Source organism: Vipera berus (assembly GCF_964194415.1).
Source record: "Vipera berus genome assembly, chromosome: 1".
In the NCBI taxonomy this organism is placed as follows: Eukaryota; Metazoa; Chordata; class Lepidosauria; order Squamata; family Viperidae; genus Vipera; species Vipera berus.
In genome coordinates this window covers 355,684,496-355,702,194 of record NC_138202.1, presented here as the reverse complement: position 1 = coordinate 355,702,194, position 17,699 = coordinate 355,684,496, and the positions used below count along the sequence as shown (strand labels likewise).

The 17,699-nt window shown below is 47.9% G+C and overlaps 1 protein-coding gene across 1 annotated transcript in view; it reads right to left on the bottom strand.

Annotated features, from left to right (window-relative positions):
- The window catches only part of INTS2 (integrator complex subunit 2), a 56,642-nt gene that overhangs the window by 32,224 nt on the left and 6,719 nt on the right, over window positions 1–17,699 (bottom strand). Inside the window, exons 5-12 of the mRNA XM_081346673.1 lie at window positions 15,510–15,623; window positions 14,646–14,776; window positions 11,539–11,712; window positions 8,932–9,158; window positions 7,242–7,367; window positions 2,858–2,929; window positions 2,632–2,746; window positions 1,043–1,111 (exon numbers count right to left, since the gene is read on the bottom strand). Of these exons, the coding sequence (XP_081202799.1) occupies window positions 1,043–1,111; window positions 2,632–2,746; window positions 2,858–2,929; window positions 7,242–7,367; window positions 8,932–9,158; window positions 11,539–11,712; window positions 14,646–14,776; window positions 15,510–15,623 (1,028 nt within the window). The remainder of the gene's footprint in view (window positions 1–1,042; window positions 1,112–2,631; window positions 2,747–2,857; window positions 2,930–7,241; window positions 7,368–8,931; window positions 9,159–11,538; window positions 11,713–14,645; window positions 14,777–15,509; window positions 15,624–17,699) is intronic.

The following is a 17,699-nucleotide window of genomic DNA, read 5'->3' as shown; positions in this document are numbered from 1 at the left end:
TAAAATAAAAATGTTTTAATTTTTGCTATTCACGTTTCATTCTGTCCCTGCTTTGGCATCCTCTCTTTAATGGTTCTATTGCACCACTTCAGTATTAGTTGGCCTCAGCAAGTTGCCCGTGGAGAGTTGGCTGAGGAGAGTTGGCAAATTGTCATAGACCCTTATAAAGCACCCAACATACAGTCGTGTGGTTGTATGTGTGTGTGTGTGTGGGGGGGAAAGACAACTGTCAGAATTTTGAATCTGGGTTGTAAGTCCCTTTTTTCAGGTCCGCAAAGCAATCAGTCCTAAATTAAGGACTACCTAAAGCAGATGTCTTCATACCTGGCCCTTTTATGACTTGTGGACTTCAACTCCCAGAATTCCTCAGCCAGCGTGCCTAGCTGAGGAATTCTAGGAGTTGAAGTCCACAAGCAGGGGCCTTCAAACTTGGCCCTTTTATGACTTGTGGACTTCAACTCCCAGAATTCCTCAGAAAGTGTGCCTGGCTGAGGAATTCTGGGAGTTGAAGTCCACAAGCAGGGGTCTTCAAACTTGGCCCTTTTATGACTTGTGGACTTCAACTCCCAGAATTCCTCAGAAAGCGTGCCTGACTGAGGAATTCTGGGAGTTGCAGTCCACACGCAAGGGTCTTCCAACTTGGCCCTTTTATGACTTGTGGACTTCAACTTGACTTTTTTTTTTAAAATCCCATTTATATCCCGCCCTTCTCCGAAGACTCAGGGCGGCTTACAATCTAAGCACAAATCTATGTGCTTAGCAATACTTGAAGTCCACAAGTCATAAAGTCATAAATAAAAGGCCCAAGTTTGAAGACCCCTGGCCTAGAGCCATTATAATCTGTATTATGAAATGCTCAGACTGAAGAAAACCTAGAAAATCAATGAATCTTTATTCAGTCATAGAACCGCAAAGGAAACTCGGAATATTTTACATGAAATATGTACCCAGACGAAGCTTTCCTGTTTCGGTGCCTTTAAAAAAACAAACAAAGTGAACTTCCATCCTGGTTTATGCCAAAAAAGACTGATTAACAGATTACCTGTTCGGTGAAAATCTCCTGGGTGAAGATGGTTTTCATGCGACTCAGAGAACTGGGTTTGATGACAATCTGAAATAAGTAAGACCAGGAACACCAATATTGTCAGGCTGAGGGTTTTTGCTAAAGTGAATATTCCCCACAAATTGTCTTTGACATAAGGCCGTAATGGAGCCTGCCTCGTGACCAACCCAATTTTACGACCTTTTATGCAGCAATCCGTAAATAAACGCCACAGTTGTTAAATGAACACGGAGATCAGTTCGTTATGGGTGTGGTTTTCATAGCTAAGGTGGGACTAGAACTCACAGCCTCCTGTTGAGTCATCCCAAGTCACCCAGCCGGCTTTCATAGCTAAGGTGTGATTAGAACACATTGTCTCCTGATCTGGAGGGTCTTTCAAAATAATAACAGTCTAACAGTTGAAAGGGACCTTGGAGGTCTTCTAGACCAACCTCCTGCTCAGGCAGGAAACCCTATACCATTTTGGACAAATGGCTGTCCAGTCTCTTCTTAAAGACTTCCAGTGTTGGAGCATTCACAGCTTCTGGAGGCAGGTTGTTCCACTGGTTAATTGTTCTAACTGTCAGGAAGTTTCTCCTTAGTTCTAGGTTGCTTCTCTCCTTGATTAGTTTCCATCCGTTGCTTCTTGTCCTGCCTTCGGGTGCTTTGGAGAATAGCTTGACTCCCTCTTTTTTTAGGGCAGCCCCCCTGAGATATTGGAACACTGCTATCATGTCCCCCCCCCTCGTCCTTCTCTTCATTAAACATACCCAATTCCTTCCACCATTCTTCATTTCTTTTAGCATCCAGTCTGCTGGGGATTGTTCCAAAGTCGCCTAGCCAGCCTTCATCTCATTGTCTAGAACTCACCCTCTCCTGTTAATTGTCGCAAAGTCACCCAGCTGGCTATCATGCCTACGTTGGGACTAGAACTCACAGTCTCCTGATGATTGTCTCAAAGTCACCCAGACAGTGTTCATGACTAAGGCAGGACTAGAACTCTCCGTCTCTTGGTGATTGGCCCAAAGTCACCCAGACAGTGTTCATGCCGAAGGCAGGACTACAACTCACCATCTCCTGGTGATTGGCCCAAAGTCACCCAGACAGTGTTCATGACTAAGGCAGGACTAGAACTCACCGTCTCCTGCTTTCTAGCCATATGCTTTCATCACTAGGCCAAACTGACTCTTGGATTAAATCTGATGTTTGACAAGAAGAGGGAGCCAAGCTGTTCTCCAGAGCGCCTGAAGGCAGGACAAGAAGCAACGGATGGAAACTCACCAAGGAGAGAAGCAACCTGGAACTAAGGAGAAACTTCCTGACAGTCGGAACAATTAACCAGTGGAACAACCTTCCTCCAGAAGCGGTGAATGCTCCAACACTGGAAGTTTTTAAGAAGAGACTGGACAGCCGTTTGTCTGAAATGGTACAGGGTTTCCTGCCTGAGCAGGGGGTTGGAGTAGATGACCTCCAAGGTCCCTTCCAACTTTACTATTATGATTATGATTAAGATTACAGAGGCAGCTTTAGGGACGTCAAGCAGGAAGGCCTGCAGCTCCAGGCCCCACCAGTGGGAGTGGGCCACTTACCTTCATGCCCAGAGTAGAGCACACCAAGTCAATGATAGCGCTGAGCTGGTTGCTATGGAAATACATGGCAACCAATAACAGCATCTCGCCGAAGGAGGCCGAAACTCCGGAAGTGCTGTCGGAAAAGAAAAGTGGGGAGAGGAGGAAAACATTTCATGGAGAATGTTTTTTTGTTTTTTTTTAGTGTACACTGTATTTTTGGCAAGGGCAGGAAAAGGTCGCTAACCTTTCAAAATAAGCTTCTTCCTTGATCATCCAGCTCAACCACATCACCATCAGCTGCTCTTGTTCTGGGGTGCTAAAGAGAGAGGATCGCGTTAAGATTTGGAAGTCGGACAGAATAACCGGAGAACAGGATGGGAAGGGACCTTGGAGGTCTTCTAGTCCAGCCCCCTGCTCAAGCAAGAGACCCTATAGCAGGGGGTCTTCAAACGTGGCCCTTTTATTTATTTATTTTTATTTTAATCCCATTTATATCCCGCCCTTCTCCGAAGACTCAGGGCGGCTTACAAGCTTAGCAGTAGCCTTCATTCAATGTATATGCCTGCTTATTAGGGCTTTCACACACACCCCAAGCGGCATTATTACAAAGTCAGCTTAATTGCCCCCAACAATCTGGGTCCTCATTTTACCGACCTCGGAAGGATGGAAGGCTGAGTCAACCTTGAGCCTGGTGGGATGCGAACCTGCACTAATTGCAGGCAGCTGGTGTCACTTAAGGAGGCATTAGCCCACTGCTCCACCAAGGCTTTTATGACTTGTGGACTGCAACTCCCAGAATTCCTCATCCAGCGTGCACGCTGGCTGAGGAATTCTGGGAGTTGCAGTCCACAAGTCATAAAAGGGCCACGTTTGAAGACCCCCTGCCCTATACCATTCCAGACAAATGGCTGTTCAGTCTCTTCTTATTAAAAGCCTCCAGCGACTGCAAGCCACGACTCTATCCAGGGTTGCAGTTACAGGTAGTCCTTGACTTAGAACCATTCATGTAGCAACCATTCAGTGTTACAAGACACTGGAAAAGTGACTTATGACCAGTTCCCACACTTATGACCATCACAGCATCCCCACGGTCACGTGATTGCTACACCTGGGTGGACCCAAAATATAAGGAACGGCTGCTGGAATTGGGCATGTCTAGTTTAATGAAGAGAAGGGCGAGGGGGGGGGGACATGGTAGCAGCCTTCAGGGGCTGTCCCAAAGAAGAGGGAGTCAAGCTCTTCTCCAAAGCAGCTGAAGGCAGGACAAGAAGCAACGGATGAAAACTGATCAAGGAGAGAAGCAACTTAGAACTAAGGAGGAATTTCCTGACAGCTAGAACAATTAACCAGTGGAACAACCTGCCTCCAAAAGCTGTGAATGCTCCAACACTGGATGTTTTTAAGAAGAGATTGGACAGCCATTTGTCTGAAACGGTATAGGGTCTCCTGGCTGAGCAAGGGGTTGGACTAGATGACCTCCAAGGTCCCTTCCAACTTTATTATTATTAGTTATTGTTAGATAAAAGCATCACGCTCCCTGTGGAACATCAATCCCCACAAGGTCTATGGAGATTCTCAGTCCTCCAGGTCATGGTTATCCCAAAGGTGCTCTTTCCAAGAGGCAGCTGGACTTTCTTGCTTTTTTTTCTTTGAAGACGTTTCGCTTCTCATCCGAGAAGCTTCTTCAGCTCTGACTGGGATGGTGGGGAAATGGAAGGATTTATACTCCTTGCGGATAGCTGGTCGTTTGCATTCTTTTAGAGAGTCGTTGAAGCCACCTGGAGGTTTGTCTGTGTCCTCGGGGTCACCTGAGTGGTGCAAATGGGTGGGGAGCCTTCTTGGAACTGCGGAAAGGACCGTGTCGTAGACTAAAGAGGGGGAGGATAAGACATCATCTATCTCCAATCTAAACATGGACGGTTGAGTTAACCTTGAGCAAGTCCATCCTTCCAAGGTCGGCAAAATGAGGGCCCAGATTGTTGGAGATTCTGTAAATGGTTTACAGAGGGCTGTAAAGCACTGTTAGAATCGAACAGCGCTGGAAGGGACCCTGGAGGTCTTCTAGTCCAGTCCCCTGCTCAAGCAGGAGAACCTACACCATCTCAGACAAGAGATTGTGTAGTCTCTTCTTAAAAATCTCCAGTGATGAAGCACCCACGATTTCTGGAGGCAAGCTGTTCCACTGGTTAATTGTCCTCACTGTTAGGAAGTTTCTCCTTAATTCCAGGTTGCTTCTCTCCTTGATCAGTTTCCAACCATTGTTTCTCGTCCTTCCGTCTGGTGCTTTGGAGAATAGTTTGACCCCCTCTTCTTTGTGGCAGCCCCTCAAATACTGGAATACCGCTATTATGTCACCCCTGTTTCTTCTTTTCTTTAGACTAGCCCACAGGTCTGCAACCTGCAGCTCCGGAGCTGCATGCGGCTCTTTCAGCCGTCTCCTGCGGCTCCCAGTCTTCTGCTATGTGTAGTCCAAAAAAAAAAGTGGGACTAAAAAAGTTCAACCAATCAATTCAAATATGCAGGGTAGCCGTGGCTAGGGGGGCATTTGCACAGATTCGTCTTATATACCAATTGCGCCCCTTTTTGGACCGAGATGCCCTACGTACAGTCACCCACGCACTCGTTACCTCCCGTATTGATTACTGTAATGCTCTCTAAATGGGGCTGCCCTTGAAGACCACCCGGAGGCTTCAGCTGGTGCAGAATGCAGCTGCACGGGTTGTGATGGGAGCTCCCCGATACTCCCATATTACACCCCTCCTGCGTGAGCTGCATTGGCTACCAGTTGCCCTCCGGGTGAGATTTAAGGTGCTGGTACTCACCTTTAAAGCCCTACATGGCTTAGGCCCGGGATACTTGCAGGACCATCTGCTGCCGGGAACGAATTCCCATCGTCCAGTACGCTCACACAGAGAAGGCCTCCTCAGGGTACCGTCAGCTAGGCAATGTCGGCTGGCGACCCCCAGGGGGAGGGCCTTCTCTGTGGGAGCGCCAGCCCTATGGAATCAGCTCCCCCCTGAGCTTCGGATGGCCCAAAACCTCCAATCCTTTCGCCGCGGCCTCAAAACACACCTGTTCCACCAGGCTGACCTAGACTGACAGGCATTTTAATTAATTTATATTTAGTATTTTTAATTCATTTTTTAAATTCTCTAATTTTAATTTATTGCACTGATGTTCTCAATTTCATTTTTATCTTGATTTCTGTACTTATTATATGTTTTGTTGTTAGCCGCCCTGAGTCCTTCGGGAGATAGGGCGGGATATAAATCCCATCAATCAATAAATAAATAAATATCTCGCCTTGGCTCCACTCTTCAGTCAAACCCTGTTCTGCGCATGTGTGCATGTACGCCCATGCGCACACAATTTTTGTGGCTCCGTTTTTCCTTTTGTGAGGGAACCAGTTCTGAGTGGCTCTTTCACTGTTTCAGGTTGCTGACCCCTGGACTAGCCAAACCCAAGTCCTGTAGCCATTCTTCGTATGTTTTAGTCTCCAGGCCTTGGATCATCTTAGTTGCTCTTCTATGTATTTTTTCCAAACTCTCTACATCTTTTTTGAGATATGGTGACCAAAATTGGCAGCAGTATTCCAGGTGTGGTCTCACTAGGGCTTTATAACGCGGGACTAATACTTCTCGTGATCTTGATTCTATGCCTCTCTTTATACAACCCAGGACTGTATTAGCTTTTTTGGCCACTGCAGCACACTGCTGGCTCCTGGTTAAGTGATCGTCCACTCGGACTCCCAAGGTCTCTCTCACAGTTGCTGTCTTTAAGCCGGGTCTCGTCCAGTCTGTATTTGTGCCTTTGGTTTTTTTCCTGCCTAAGTGTAAGACTTTGCTTTTCTCCACGTTGTGAAGCGGTATGCAAGTCTAAGTGCTATCGCTATTGCCACCTGTGACAAAAAAGGTCGTCAAAGCGGACAAACCTCACTTAATGTCTGACTTGTTAAGCGATGGAAATTTGGGGCTCAGTTGTGACCGTAAGTCGAGGACTATATGTAGCAATGGTGACCTCAAATAGGTGTGTGTGTGTGTGTGTCTTAAGGGATGCGGTGGCTCAGTGGGTTAGGACGCCGAGCTTGTCGATCAGAAGGTCGGCAGTTTGGCGGGTTGAATCCCAAGTGCCGTGTAAAAGAGTGAGCGCCTGTTACTCGTCCCAGCTTCTGCCAACCTAGCAGTTCGAAAGCACGTAAAAATGCAAGTAGAAAAATAGGGACCGCTACGGTGGGAAGGTAACAGCGTTCCGTGCGCCTTTGGCGTCTAGTCATGCCGGCCACATGACCACGGAGACGTCCTCGGACAAGCGCTGGCTCTTCGGCATTGAAACGGAGATGAGCACCGGCCCCTAGAGTCGGAAACGACTAGCACGCATGTGCGGGGGAACCTTTACCTTTACCTTTACCGTGTGTCTTGTGGAATTAAGTCATTGTCCCACTCCCATTCTCCTCTTAGCAAATAAATAAAAATAAAGAAAAGCTGGCCTCCAAACAGAAAAGGGGTCACACTCTGGATTTGCAGCTCAGGGTGAGGGGCCCGATCCCAGCCGAGGCCGCTCCTCCCCCACCCCCCCACCCGTCCACCAGCAATGAAATGAATGGAATCATTTGGTTACTCAAAGGATACCTGACGAGCGTGGAGAAAGCGAGCAGCATGCAGAAAGAGAGCGACACAAAGCGGACCCCTGCCGGAGTGGCCGGCGGGCGGCTGGTCATGAGCTGAAGTAGCTGCTCCGCTTCTTCGTCGGTCGGCCTGCAGGATGAAACAAAGAGAGGATCAGCTGCATACGATTGGCAGGGCAATATTTCTCCCCAGTGCCTGGAGTCATTTGCAAAACAAGTCTTCTAAATCAGGGGTCCCCAACCTTTTGGGCAACAAGGACTGGTTACGTGGAGAGAGGTTTTTCCGTGGACTGGAGAGTACGTGGTTTTGTGTGCTGCCTGCATCCCGCGGATGGGGCTTTGCTTGTTTGTGAGGACCGGTTGCTGGCATGCCGTGGCCCGGTACTGGTCCACGGAGCAGGGGTTGGGGACCCGTGTTCTAAACCAGAGGTCCCCGGGCTGCACTCGGCCCATTCGGAACCAAGCTGCACAAGCAGGCGTGCACACCTCCACTTCCACGAGTTGCACATGCACGTGTACACTTGGCACTCACACAGAACCATCCCTTCTCCCCATCCCCACCCCTATCGGTCCGGCAAGCCAGAAAGGGTGGGGAACACTGTTCTAAACAGCAAGTTTATTCCTTGGTTCTTCAGTTGTCAGGAACGGCTCGTGCGAGGCAGATTCTGCATGATGTGGTTCCCTCCGAGAAGAGGCTCGGAACGGGCCTGCCAAGTAAAGACTTGACTTGTGCAGACTGGATATTCTTTTTCACAATTTAGTGCAGCCGACAGGAAAGGATAGAGACAACCAAAAAAAGGATCTAAATTTAAAGGAGGGCTTAAAGCATGCCGGCTGGGGGATTCTGGGAGTTGAATTCCACCCATCTTAAAGCATTCCAGCTGGGGAATTCTGGGACTGGAAGTCCACCCCTCTTAAAGCATGCTGGCTGGGGAATTCTGGGAGTTGAAGTCCACCCCTCTTAAAGCATGCTGGCTGTGGAATTCTGGGAGTTGAAGTCCACCCCTCTTAAAGCATTCCAGCTGGGGAATTCTGGGACTGGAAGTCCACCTCTCTTAAAGCATGCTGGCTAGGGAATTCTGGGAGTTGAAGTCCACCCATCTTAAAGCATTCCAGCTGGGGAATTCTGGGACTGGAAGTCCACCCCTCTTAAAGCATGCCAGCTGGGGGATTCTGGGAGTTGAAGTCCACCCTTCTTAAAGCATTCCAGCTGGGGAATTCTGAGAGTTGAAGTCCACCCCTGTTAAAGCATGCTGGCTGGGGAATTCTGGGAGTTGAAGTCCACCCTTCTTAAAGTTACTTTGGTTAAGAAACTGAATGGGGAAAAATGAGCTCCAATTGCGATATTGATCTTTCCTTAGACATCCTTCCCACCACACATTTTGACCCTCAACCGTCACCATCCAATGAATGGCCACCTAAGGCAGAGGTCCCCAACCTTTTGGGCACCACCAGGTTCCCCAGAGAAAGGTTTTTCCACGGACCAGAGAGCGCATGGTTTTGTGTGATGCCCACATCCCACGGACGGGGCTTTGCTTGTTTGTGCAGACCGATTGCTGGCAGGTTGTGGGCCTGTACTGCTCCACGGACTGTGGGTTGGGGACCCCTGAGCTAAGGGAACTCTGAGACCCAACCCGCAAACGTGACCGTCGTAGGATGACTAAGTCCGCGGAAGAAGATCCAGGCCTGCTCACTTTAAGCCGGCAATGCCCATCAGAGCACAGTAGAGGCGCAGGAGGGCGCTGGCCTTGACGACGTGCTCCTCCTTCAGCCCGGAATAGACCGAGATGTTGGGTTCCATCTCTTGCTCGGCCTCCTCGGGGATGTGCAAGCTGCGGACGGTGGGCAGGATCTCCATCAGTTCGAGCAGCAGCTGCCTCCTCATCTGCCAGAGCACAGAGCTGATGTTCTCCCGTTTGCGCTGCACAAGAGAAGGAAAACGGGGCTCTACTGAGCAAACTCCAAATAAGGGTTTAGCGCCACACAGGGACGCAACCAGATACCCGCTTGAGCTCTTGAAACACATTTCACAAGCAAACAAAGATCATTGGAGAGCCAGACTAGAATTGAGGAGAAATTGCCTGACAGTGAGAACAATTAATCAGTGGAACGGCTTATCTCCGGATGTTGTGGCTGCTCCATCACTGGAAGTTTTCAAGAAGAGACTGGACAGCTATTTCTCTGAAATGGTATTGGATTTCCTGCCTGAGCAAGGGTGGGGGGAGGTTGGACTAGAAGACCTCCAAAGTCCCTTCCGACCCTGTTATAGCAATAGCACTTAGACTTGTATACTGCTTCACAGTGCTTTACAGCCCTCTCTAAGCGGCTTACAGAGTCAGCCTATGGCCCCCAACAATCTGGGTCCTCATTTTACCAAGCTCGGAAGGCTGGAAGGCTGAGTCGACCTTGAGCTGGTCAGGATCGAACTGCTGGCGGTGGGCAAAGTCAGCCTGCAATACCGCATTTTAACCACTGCACCACCATAGGAAGGGAGGGAAGGAGGAAGGAATAGCACTTATGTATCATCCCACAATTTTTTACAGTCCTCTCTAAGCAGTTTACAGAGTCAGCCTATTGCCCCCAACAATCTGGGTCTTCATTTACCGACCTCGGAAGGATGAAAGGCTGAGTCAACCTTGAACTGGTCAGGATCGAACTGTTGGCAGTCGGCTGTTAGCCTGCAATCCTGCATTCTAACCACTGCATCACCAGGGTCCGTTCTTCCTTCCTTCCTTCCCCAATAGCATATACCGCTTCACAGTGCTTTACAGCCCTCTCTAAGCAGTTTACAGAGTCAGCATTTTTGCCCCCAACAATCTGGGTCCTCATTTTACCGACCTCGGAAGGATGGAAGGATGAGTCGACCATGAGCTGGTCAGGATCGAACTGCGGAACAGTGGGCATCCGGCAGTCCGCAGAAGTAGCCTGCAGTGCTGCATCCTAACCATTGCGCCACCACGGCTCTATTATTCTATGTTCTACGTCTATCAATTTCCTTTTTGTTTTTTGTTTTATTTTTAGTTTTGAACGATTTCAGTATAGTTAATAGTGGTTTTATATGTTTATTCATTGCTTTAAGCTTTTTGCATCCACGGCTTGGATTGAATGGATTAAAATTAAGGACGTCAAATGGCAGCCTTCTGCTGTTATTCTTTTCATAAGGTAGTGGTGGCGAACCAATGGCACGTGTGCCAGAGGGGGGCACTCGGAGCCCTCTCTGTGGGCACACGCACCTCGCTCTTTGGCTACGTTTTCGCAGAAAAAGCCATTTCTCAAGCCCCTTCCTAGCCAAAACAAGCCTCTGGAGCGAGCGCGTTGTTTTCAGCTTTGAATTATATCAAATCTGACACCAGAAACAGACTAACAGATGACCTGAGTGCTGCACGTGTTGCTCTCAAACTTGCGAAGTATAAGCCAAGGTTAGACAAATTATCAGCATGCACAAAACAGCAAAAATCACATTAATTGTTCAAAAGCATGCCAAATACAAACTTTTACCTTTCAGGAAAAAGTGGTTTGTATCATTGAAAGCTTTGCTATGGTGTTTTTCTTTTAAGACACAAGATGTTAATGTATGAGTTGTTTTTTACAAACTAAAACCTCAGTATTCAGATTAAATTGCCGTGTTGGCACTTTGCAATAAATAAGTGGGTTTGGGGTTGCAGTTTGGGCACTCGGTCTCTAAAAGGTTCACCATCACTGTCATAAGGGGTTAAAAAGCCCAGCGCTGCCGTAAAAATCTCATGCTATTCCCAGTGATACGGTATCTAAAAGGCAAGTAGTACTTCCCACCTGTTTTTCAGGTAGACCTCGACTTACGACAGATTCATCGGACTCAGCTGCTGGGAGCACAGGCTGACACTGAATCACAACAGAGGCGGACACTCAGAGCCCTCTCTGTGGGCACGCGCGCCGTCGCCCCCACCCCGCCTCCCCCCGTGGCCCCTTCCTCACCAGCAGCACCCCACAGGAGAGTCACCCCCGAGTACAGGCCACGTGGAACAGTGCAGCCAAAGATAATGCAGCTGGGCAGCAGGGAGAAGACTCTGCCCTCACGCCCCATCGTGCGCGGTTGATGCTGCAGGGCACAGGAGGAGGGCGTGGCTGCCATGGTGCTGCTGGGCCAGCTGAGCAATCTGCTGCGGTGGGCCGTGGAGGCGGTGGGTGGCCCAGGGGGCAGGGTGGGGGAAAAACGGGCAGGGGGCGGAGTGGGGGACGGGGCCAGTTTTGGGGCACTCGGTCTGTAAAAGGTTCACCGTCACTGGGCTATGCTATGGTGTTTTCCTCTATCAAATTCTCACCTGTTGACCATTCCGGATAAAAGTTCCAAACCATGTCCGCACTTTGGCATTTGTTCCAAGCAACAAGCCGCTCACAAAACAGACCAGGTCACTGACACTATCCTCTGAAAACTTGTTCTTGGTGTGATCCAAAGTCAAAGCTACGCCAAGTCCTGGCAAGTGACATTCCTCCACCTAAGCAAACGAGAACCTCTTGAAATTTGGCTGCAAATTTACTTCCGACAGACGTCTGTCTCCATTGCCAGATTACTGGAAGACACATACATAAGAACCAGGTACATTTATGTTCCTTGTGCAAGGGAAGTCTCATCCTTTTAACCATGTTGCTAACTGTAAAGATTATAAATGTGGGCACTGGTTGTTATTTTTAAATCATGATGTTATTAATATAATAAAAAAACAAAAAGAAATATGGTGTCCTTGGTATTCTCTGAGCTTGGCTGTTTCCTTTCAGACATTTCAGTACCAAACTAGGTAACACCAGCAACGCTAGTTAAAACAGAGGTCACCAACTTTTTGTCGGTTGGCAGATTGCAGGAAAAGGGAGGGGGAAGCATTTCACGTGTGTGCGTGTGGGCACGTGCGCACAGGGTTGCAAGCACATGCGGCACGCAAACAGGGCAGGGCTAGTGGCCGCGTGATACTCACTAGCCATGCCCCATTCTTGTGTGGTGCAGTGCCTTGTTTCTGCATCCCGTGGCACAGCAGCGTCTCATTTTTGCACCCCAAGGCACGGAGGCAGCCAGTTTTTGTGCCCCGTGGCGCAGCGGCTGATTTTTGCAGCCCTGAGTTAGAAAGTAGGATTTTGTCTCATTTTATATACAAGTGGCTAGCCCTGTCAGAGTTGGTGGGAATGTTCTTGGTGGTTCTTTGATTGACTATTAGCTTGTTTGTCGGAGTTGGTAGTTCCTTGGTTGGGGTATTGTTTGCTTCTTGCCTGCTGGTCTTAATGTTAATCCTGTCATTAATCTCTGCAAATTTGGGTGTGGATTGCTGGTGAGGTGCTTACATCTTTTTCTTTCCTTTTTGGCTTTTGATGGTATAGTGTTTCCTTGAAAATAAGATCCGTTCTTTTATATATATACATATATATATGCATATATACACACAATAATAATAATAATAATAATAATAATAATAATAATAAGAAGAAGAAGAAGAAGAAGAATAAGAATAATAAGAATAAGAATAATAAGAATAAGAATAATAAGAATAATAATAATAAGAAGAAGAAGAAGAAGAAGAAGAGGAGGAAGAAGAAGAGGAAGAAGAAGAAGAAGAAGAAGAAGAAGAAGAAGAAGAAGAAGAAGAAGAAGAAGAAGAAGGAAGAAGAAGAAGAAGAAGAAGAAGAAGAAGAAGAAGAAGAAGAAGAAGAAGAAGAAGAAGAAGAAGAAGAAGAAGAAGAAGAAAGTTGGAAGGGACCTTGGAGGTCATCTAGTCCAAACCCTATACCATTTCAGGCAAATGGCTGTCCAGTCTCCTCTTAAAAAGTTCCAGTGTTGGAGCATTCACCACTTCTGGAGGCAGGTTGTTCCACTGGTTAGTTGTTCTAACTGTCAGGAAATTTCTCCTTAGTTCTAGGTTGCTTCTCTCCTTGACTAGTTTTCATCCATTGCTTCTTGTCCTGCTTTCAGGTGCTTTGGAGAACAGCTTGACTCCCTCTTCTTTGTGGCAGCCCCTGAGATATTGGAACACTGCTATCATGTCGCCCCTCACCCTTCTCTTCGTTAAACTACACATACCCAATTCCAGCAACCGTTCCCTATATATTTTAGCCTCCAGTCCCCCAATCATCTTTGTTGCTCTTCTCTGTACTCTGTACTCTTTCTAGAGTCTAGCACTGTGTTGGCTTTTTTGGCAGCTGCAGCACACGGCTGGCTCGTATTTAAGGGATTGTCTACTAGGACTCTGAGATCCCTCTCAGTGTTACTGCTGTACATACATACATACATATATTTGCTTCCAAAAGAGGCACTAGGTCTTATTTTCAGGTGATGTCTTACCCGCCAGACCTCCCACACCCCGACACTGGTCACGCCAGCGCCCAATGTCTTCTGCAGCCGCTCGCAGGATGCCACGTAGCACATTGTGCACACGGGCAGCGGCACTGGTGCAAACTGCCATCCTTCCGCGGGCAGCAGCACCAGCATGACGTTTCATGTGGCATCCTGCCACGAGTGGCTACCAGCAACCAGAAGTGGGCCAGTGGCCACACAGGCTTTTTTGTAGGAGAGGGCTGCTGTTGCTGCTGCCGCCGTGAGACCTGGCTGCAGGGGCCCTGAGGTAAGCAGATACGGGGCGTGTGGGGAAGTTCCTCCCCCCCCCATCCCCAAGCTTGATTTTTACGTGTGCGCCTCGCCCCACCTCGCACAACCAGACAGGGGGACAAAGTGGGCAGGGTCTTCACTAGATCTTATTTTGCGGGTAGGGCTTATATTAAGCACAGACATTAAAAACAAGCTAGGGCTTATTTTAGAGAATAGGTCTTATTTCCAGGGAAACACGGTATGTACATGTTTGATAATGCTGCTATCCAGTTTGGTAACGAAACGTCTTCAAGAAACCCACCAAGCACAGGGGCCACCAAGAAAACCTGCTCTTCAACCCCGAGCTGTAATTGTCCTCTTCTATCAGAAAAGAGGTGAATAAGTTATTATTATTATTATTATCAGGGCTTTTTTTTCTCATGGAACGCTCAGAACGGAGTTCCGGCACCTTTTTTGGATGGAACCTTGTAGGGTAGGCAAGGCGGGTTGTATGACATGTGTGAGTTCCGGCACCTTTTTCTTTTACAAAAAAAGCACCCATTATTATTATTTATTAAACTTATATACCGCCCTTCTCCCATAGGACTCAGGGCGGTTCACAAGGTTTTTTTAAAAAAACAATACAACAATTACAAAAATTAAAAACAATTAAAATGATTACATTAACCTTGAATAAATAAAAACCCCAATTAGAATCCAATTAAAACCCCAATTAATACTCTCAGTCCAGGCCAGAAAGCTCAAAGAGCCAGGTCTTCAGGGTCCCGGCGGAATGAGCGAAGGTCATTAGTTAACTTTACCACAACGCCTTTCTCACAAGAAGTGATAAAAAGGACGTACCACCATGCCACGGACCCTCAGCGCCTGGGAAGGGTTCATCTTGCAAAGGTGACGCAGCGCGTCTGTTCTGCGGCGGCCTCCAAAGCTTTCCTCGTCTTGCCTCTCGCCGTTCTTAATCAGGCCCCTGCAGACTGCAATCCACCAATTGGGGGGGGGGGGGAAAGAAAGAATTGCAAGGCTTTCAACTCGGACCACTTTCCAGTTGCAAAAGCAGTGGCGGGAGGCGTAGGGCACACGCAGGTGGCCAGCCACCCATCCTGATCAAAGGGTTCTAGAGTTATCCAGGGTTCAGAAAAAGACTTAGGGCAGGGGTCCTCAACCCCCTGGTCTGTGGACCGGTACCGGGCCGTGGCACGCCAGCCAACGGTCCGCAGAAACAAGCACAGCCCCATCCGCGGGATGCAGGCAGCACACAAAACCATGCACCCTCCGAACCGCGGAAAAACCTCTCTCCACGGAATCGGTCCCCGGTGCCCAAAAGGTTGGGGACCTCTGACTTGGGGGCATTCAGAAGTGACTGTGTTGACCAGCTGGGCCACATTCTCATTCCACAAGTTCACCATTTTCTGGAACTCTCGATGGGAGTGAATTGCATTCTTCTTTTCTCTTTGTCTTTTGAAACGTACGCGGCGTTTTTCATTTAACGTGCAGTCCATTAGACTGCACTCAAGACAAATATTGAATGCCGTAAGTAGGTTTAGTTCCTATTCAGCTGTTTAGCTTCGTTTCTTACCCTTCAAATGGTCTTACTGAAAAAGGTGGCTCCAGCCAACGTTTCTCCTGAGGCGCACCGACGGTGCCTTTGCAACACACAGCGACACACAAAATCACTGCCAAACAAAGTATTTCAGGCATGTAACATACCTTCACTGAAGCTGTCTGGGACGTTGGCTACTAAAAGACAGAGGAACCAAGCTCCATTCTTCACGTGTAGCAAGGCTTCAGCCACATCAACGATAGGCAACAGAGAAGGAAGTTCTGAACAGACAAGGGTTCAATGTCTGTTTATTTTGTGCCAGAAGCATCATGATTAAAACAAGGCATACTCTTCAGCATAAAATTTAAAATACAAATACGGCAGCGAGACTTTTAGTAGCGCAATATTGGAAGAAGGAAGAACTGCCGACTATAGAAGAATGGACTTTAAAAGTTTCCAATTTGGCGGAAATGGCAAAGATTTCAGCGTATTTGAAAGACCAGTCGCAACAGACATATATATTGTGGAGTGGCGAAGATGGATTGATTACATCCAGAATAAATATGGGACTCAAAAGTTTCACCTAGCATTTGAATAAGTATTGGATTTATGTGATATATCAATTGCTTGTAGTTATTTTATTAAGAGTTAAAGTGCGATAGAATTTAATATTTTATTGTTGTTTGCATATTGTAGATTATGTTTGTTTGTATTTTTATACCCTGTATTTAGCTCTGGGAAGTCGGGGAGGGGGGAGGGGAGGGAAGAGTTGGGGAGGTTGGGGGAGAGGGGAGGGGGTTGGGAGGGGTTTTGTCTTTTAAAAAATGTACTGTAAAACTTTTCAATAAAAAAAAAATTTAAAATACAAGGACAAGACATGTACAAGTTAAAACGGATCTTGCCCAGAAGCTACCAACTACCAATGCCTTGGTAAGGCCGTACTTGGAATATGGCGTCCAGTTTTGGTCACCAGAAGATGTTGAGACTCTAGAAAGAGTGCAGAGAAGAACAACAAAGATGATTAGGGGACTGGAGGCTAAAACATATAGGGAACGGTTGCTGGAATTGGGTATGTCTAGTACAGGGGTAGGCAACGTTGGCTCTTTTATGACTCGTGGACTTCAACTCCCAGAATTCCTGAGCCAGCATGGCTCAGCATGGAAACCTCTCTCCTCAGCATGGCTGGCTCAGGAATTCTGGGAGTTGAAGTCCACGAGTCATAAAAGTGCCAAGGTTGCTTACCCCTGGTCTAGTCTAATGAAGAGAAGGGCGAGGGGTGACATGATAGCAGTGTTCCAATATCTCAGGGGCTGCCCCAAAGAAGAGGGAGTCAAGCTATTTTCCAAAGCACCTGAAGGCAGGACAAGAAGCAACGGATGGAAACTAATCAAAATCAAAGAGAGAAGCAACCTAGAACTAAGAAGAAATTTTCTGACAGTGAAAACAATTAGCCAATGGAACCACCTGCCTCCAGAAGCGGTGAACTGCTCCAACACTGGAAGTTTTAAAGAAGAGACTGGACAGCCATTTGTCTGAAACGGTATAGGGTCTCCTGCCTGAGCAGGGAGTTGGACTAGAAGACCTCCAAGGTCCCTTCCAACTGTATTATTTATTATTATTATTATTGTTGTTATTATTCAAAAAGTTCAAAGTGAAGCCAGTGAACAATAGGCTAGGGATAAATGACATTATGACTAATATGAACAATATAGATAAAAGGAAAAAAAAGTTGAAGATGCATATGTCTCTTAAGATCAGATGTGGACATTTTATGGCCGCTGGGCCACATCTGGTTCTTCACGGCTTAACCTGGAAGACCATCTAACTGTCGTGACCAGGGGGGGCTTTGCACAGGTTCGCCTGGTGCGCCGGTTGCGCCCCTTTTTGGACCGAGATGCCCTATGCACAGTCACCCACGCCCTTGTCACTTCTCGCCTGGATTACTGCAATGCTCTCTACACGGGGCTGCCCTTGAAGTGCACCCGGAGGCTTCAGCTGGTGCAAAATGCGGCTGCGCGGGTGCTTATGGGAGTATCTTGATACTCCCATGTTACACCTCTCCTGCGTGAGCTGCATTGGCTTCCGGTTGCCCTCCGGGTGAAATTCAAGGTGCTGGTAATAACCTTTAAAGCCCTACATGGCTTAGGCCTGGGGTACTTGCGAGACCACCTGCTGCCATTGTCAACCTCCCATCGCCCGGTTCGCTCCCACAGAGTCGGCCTCCTCAGGGTTCCGTTGGCTAAGCAATGCCGGCTGGCGACCCCCAGGGGGAGAGCCTTCTCTCTGGGCGCGCCGACCCTCTGGAATGAGTTGCCCCCGGAGCTGCGGACGGCCCCTGACCTTCAGTCCTTCCGCCG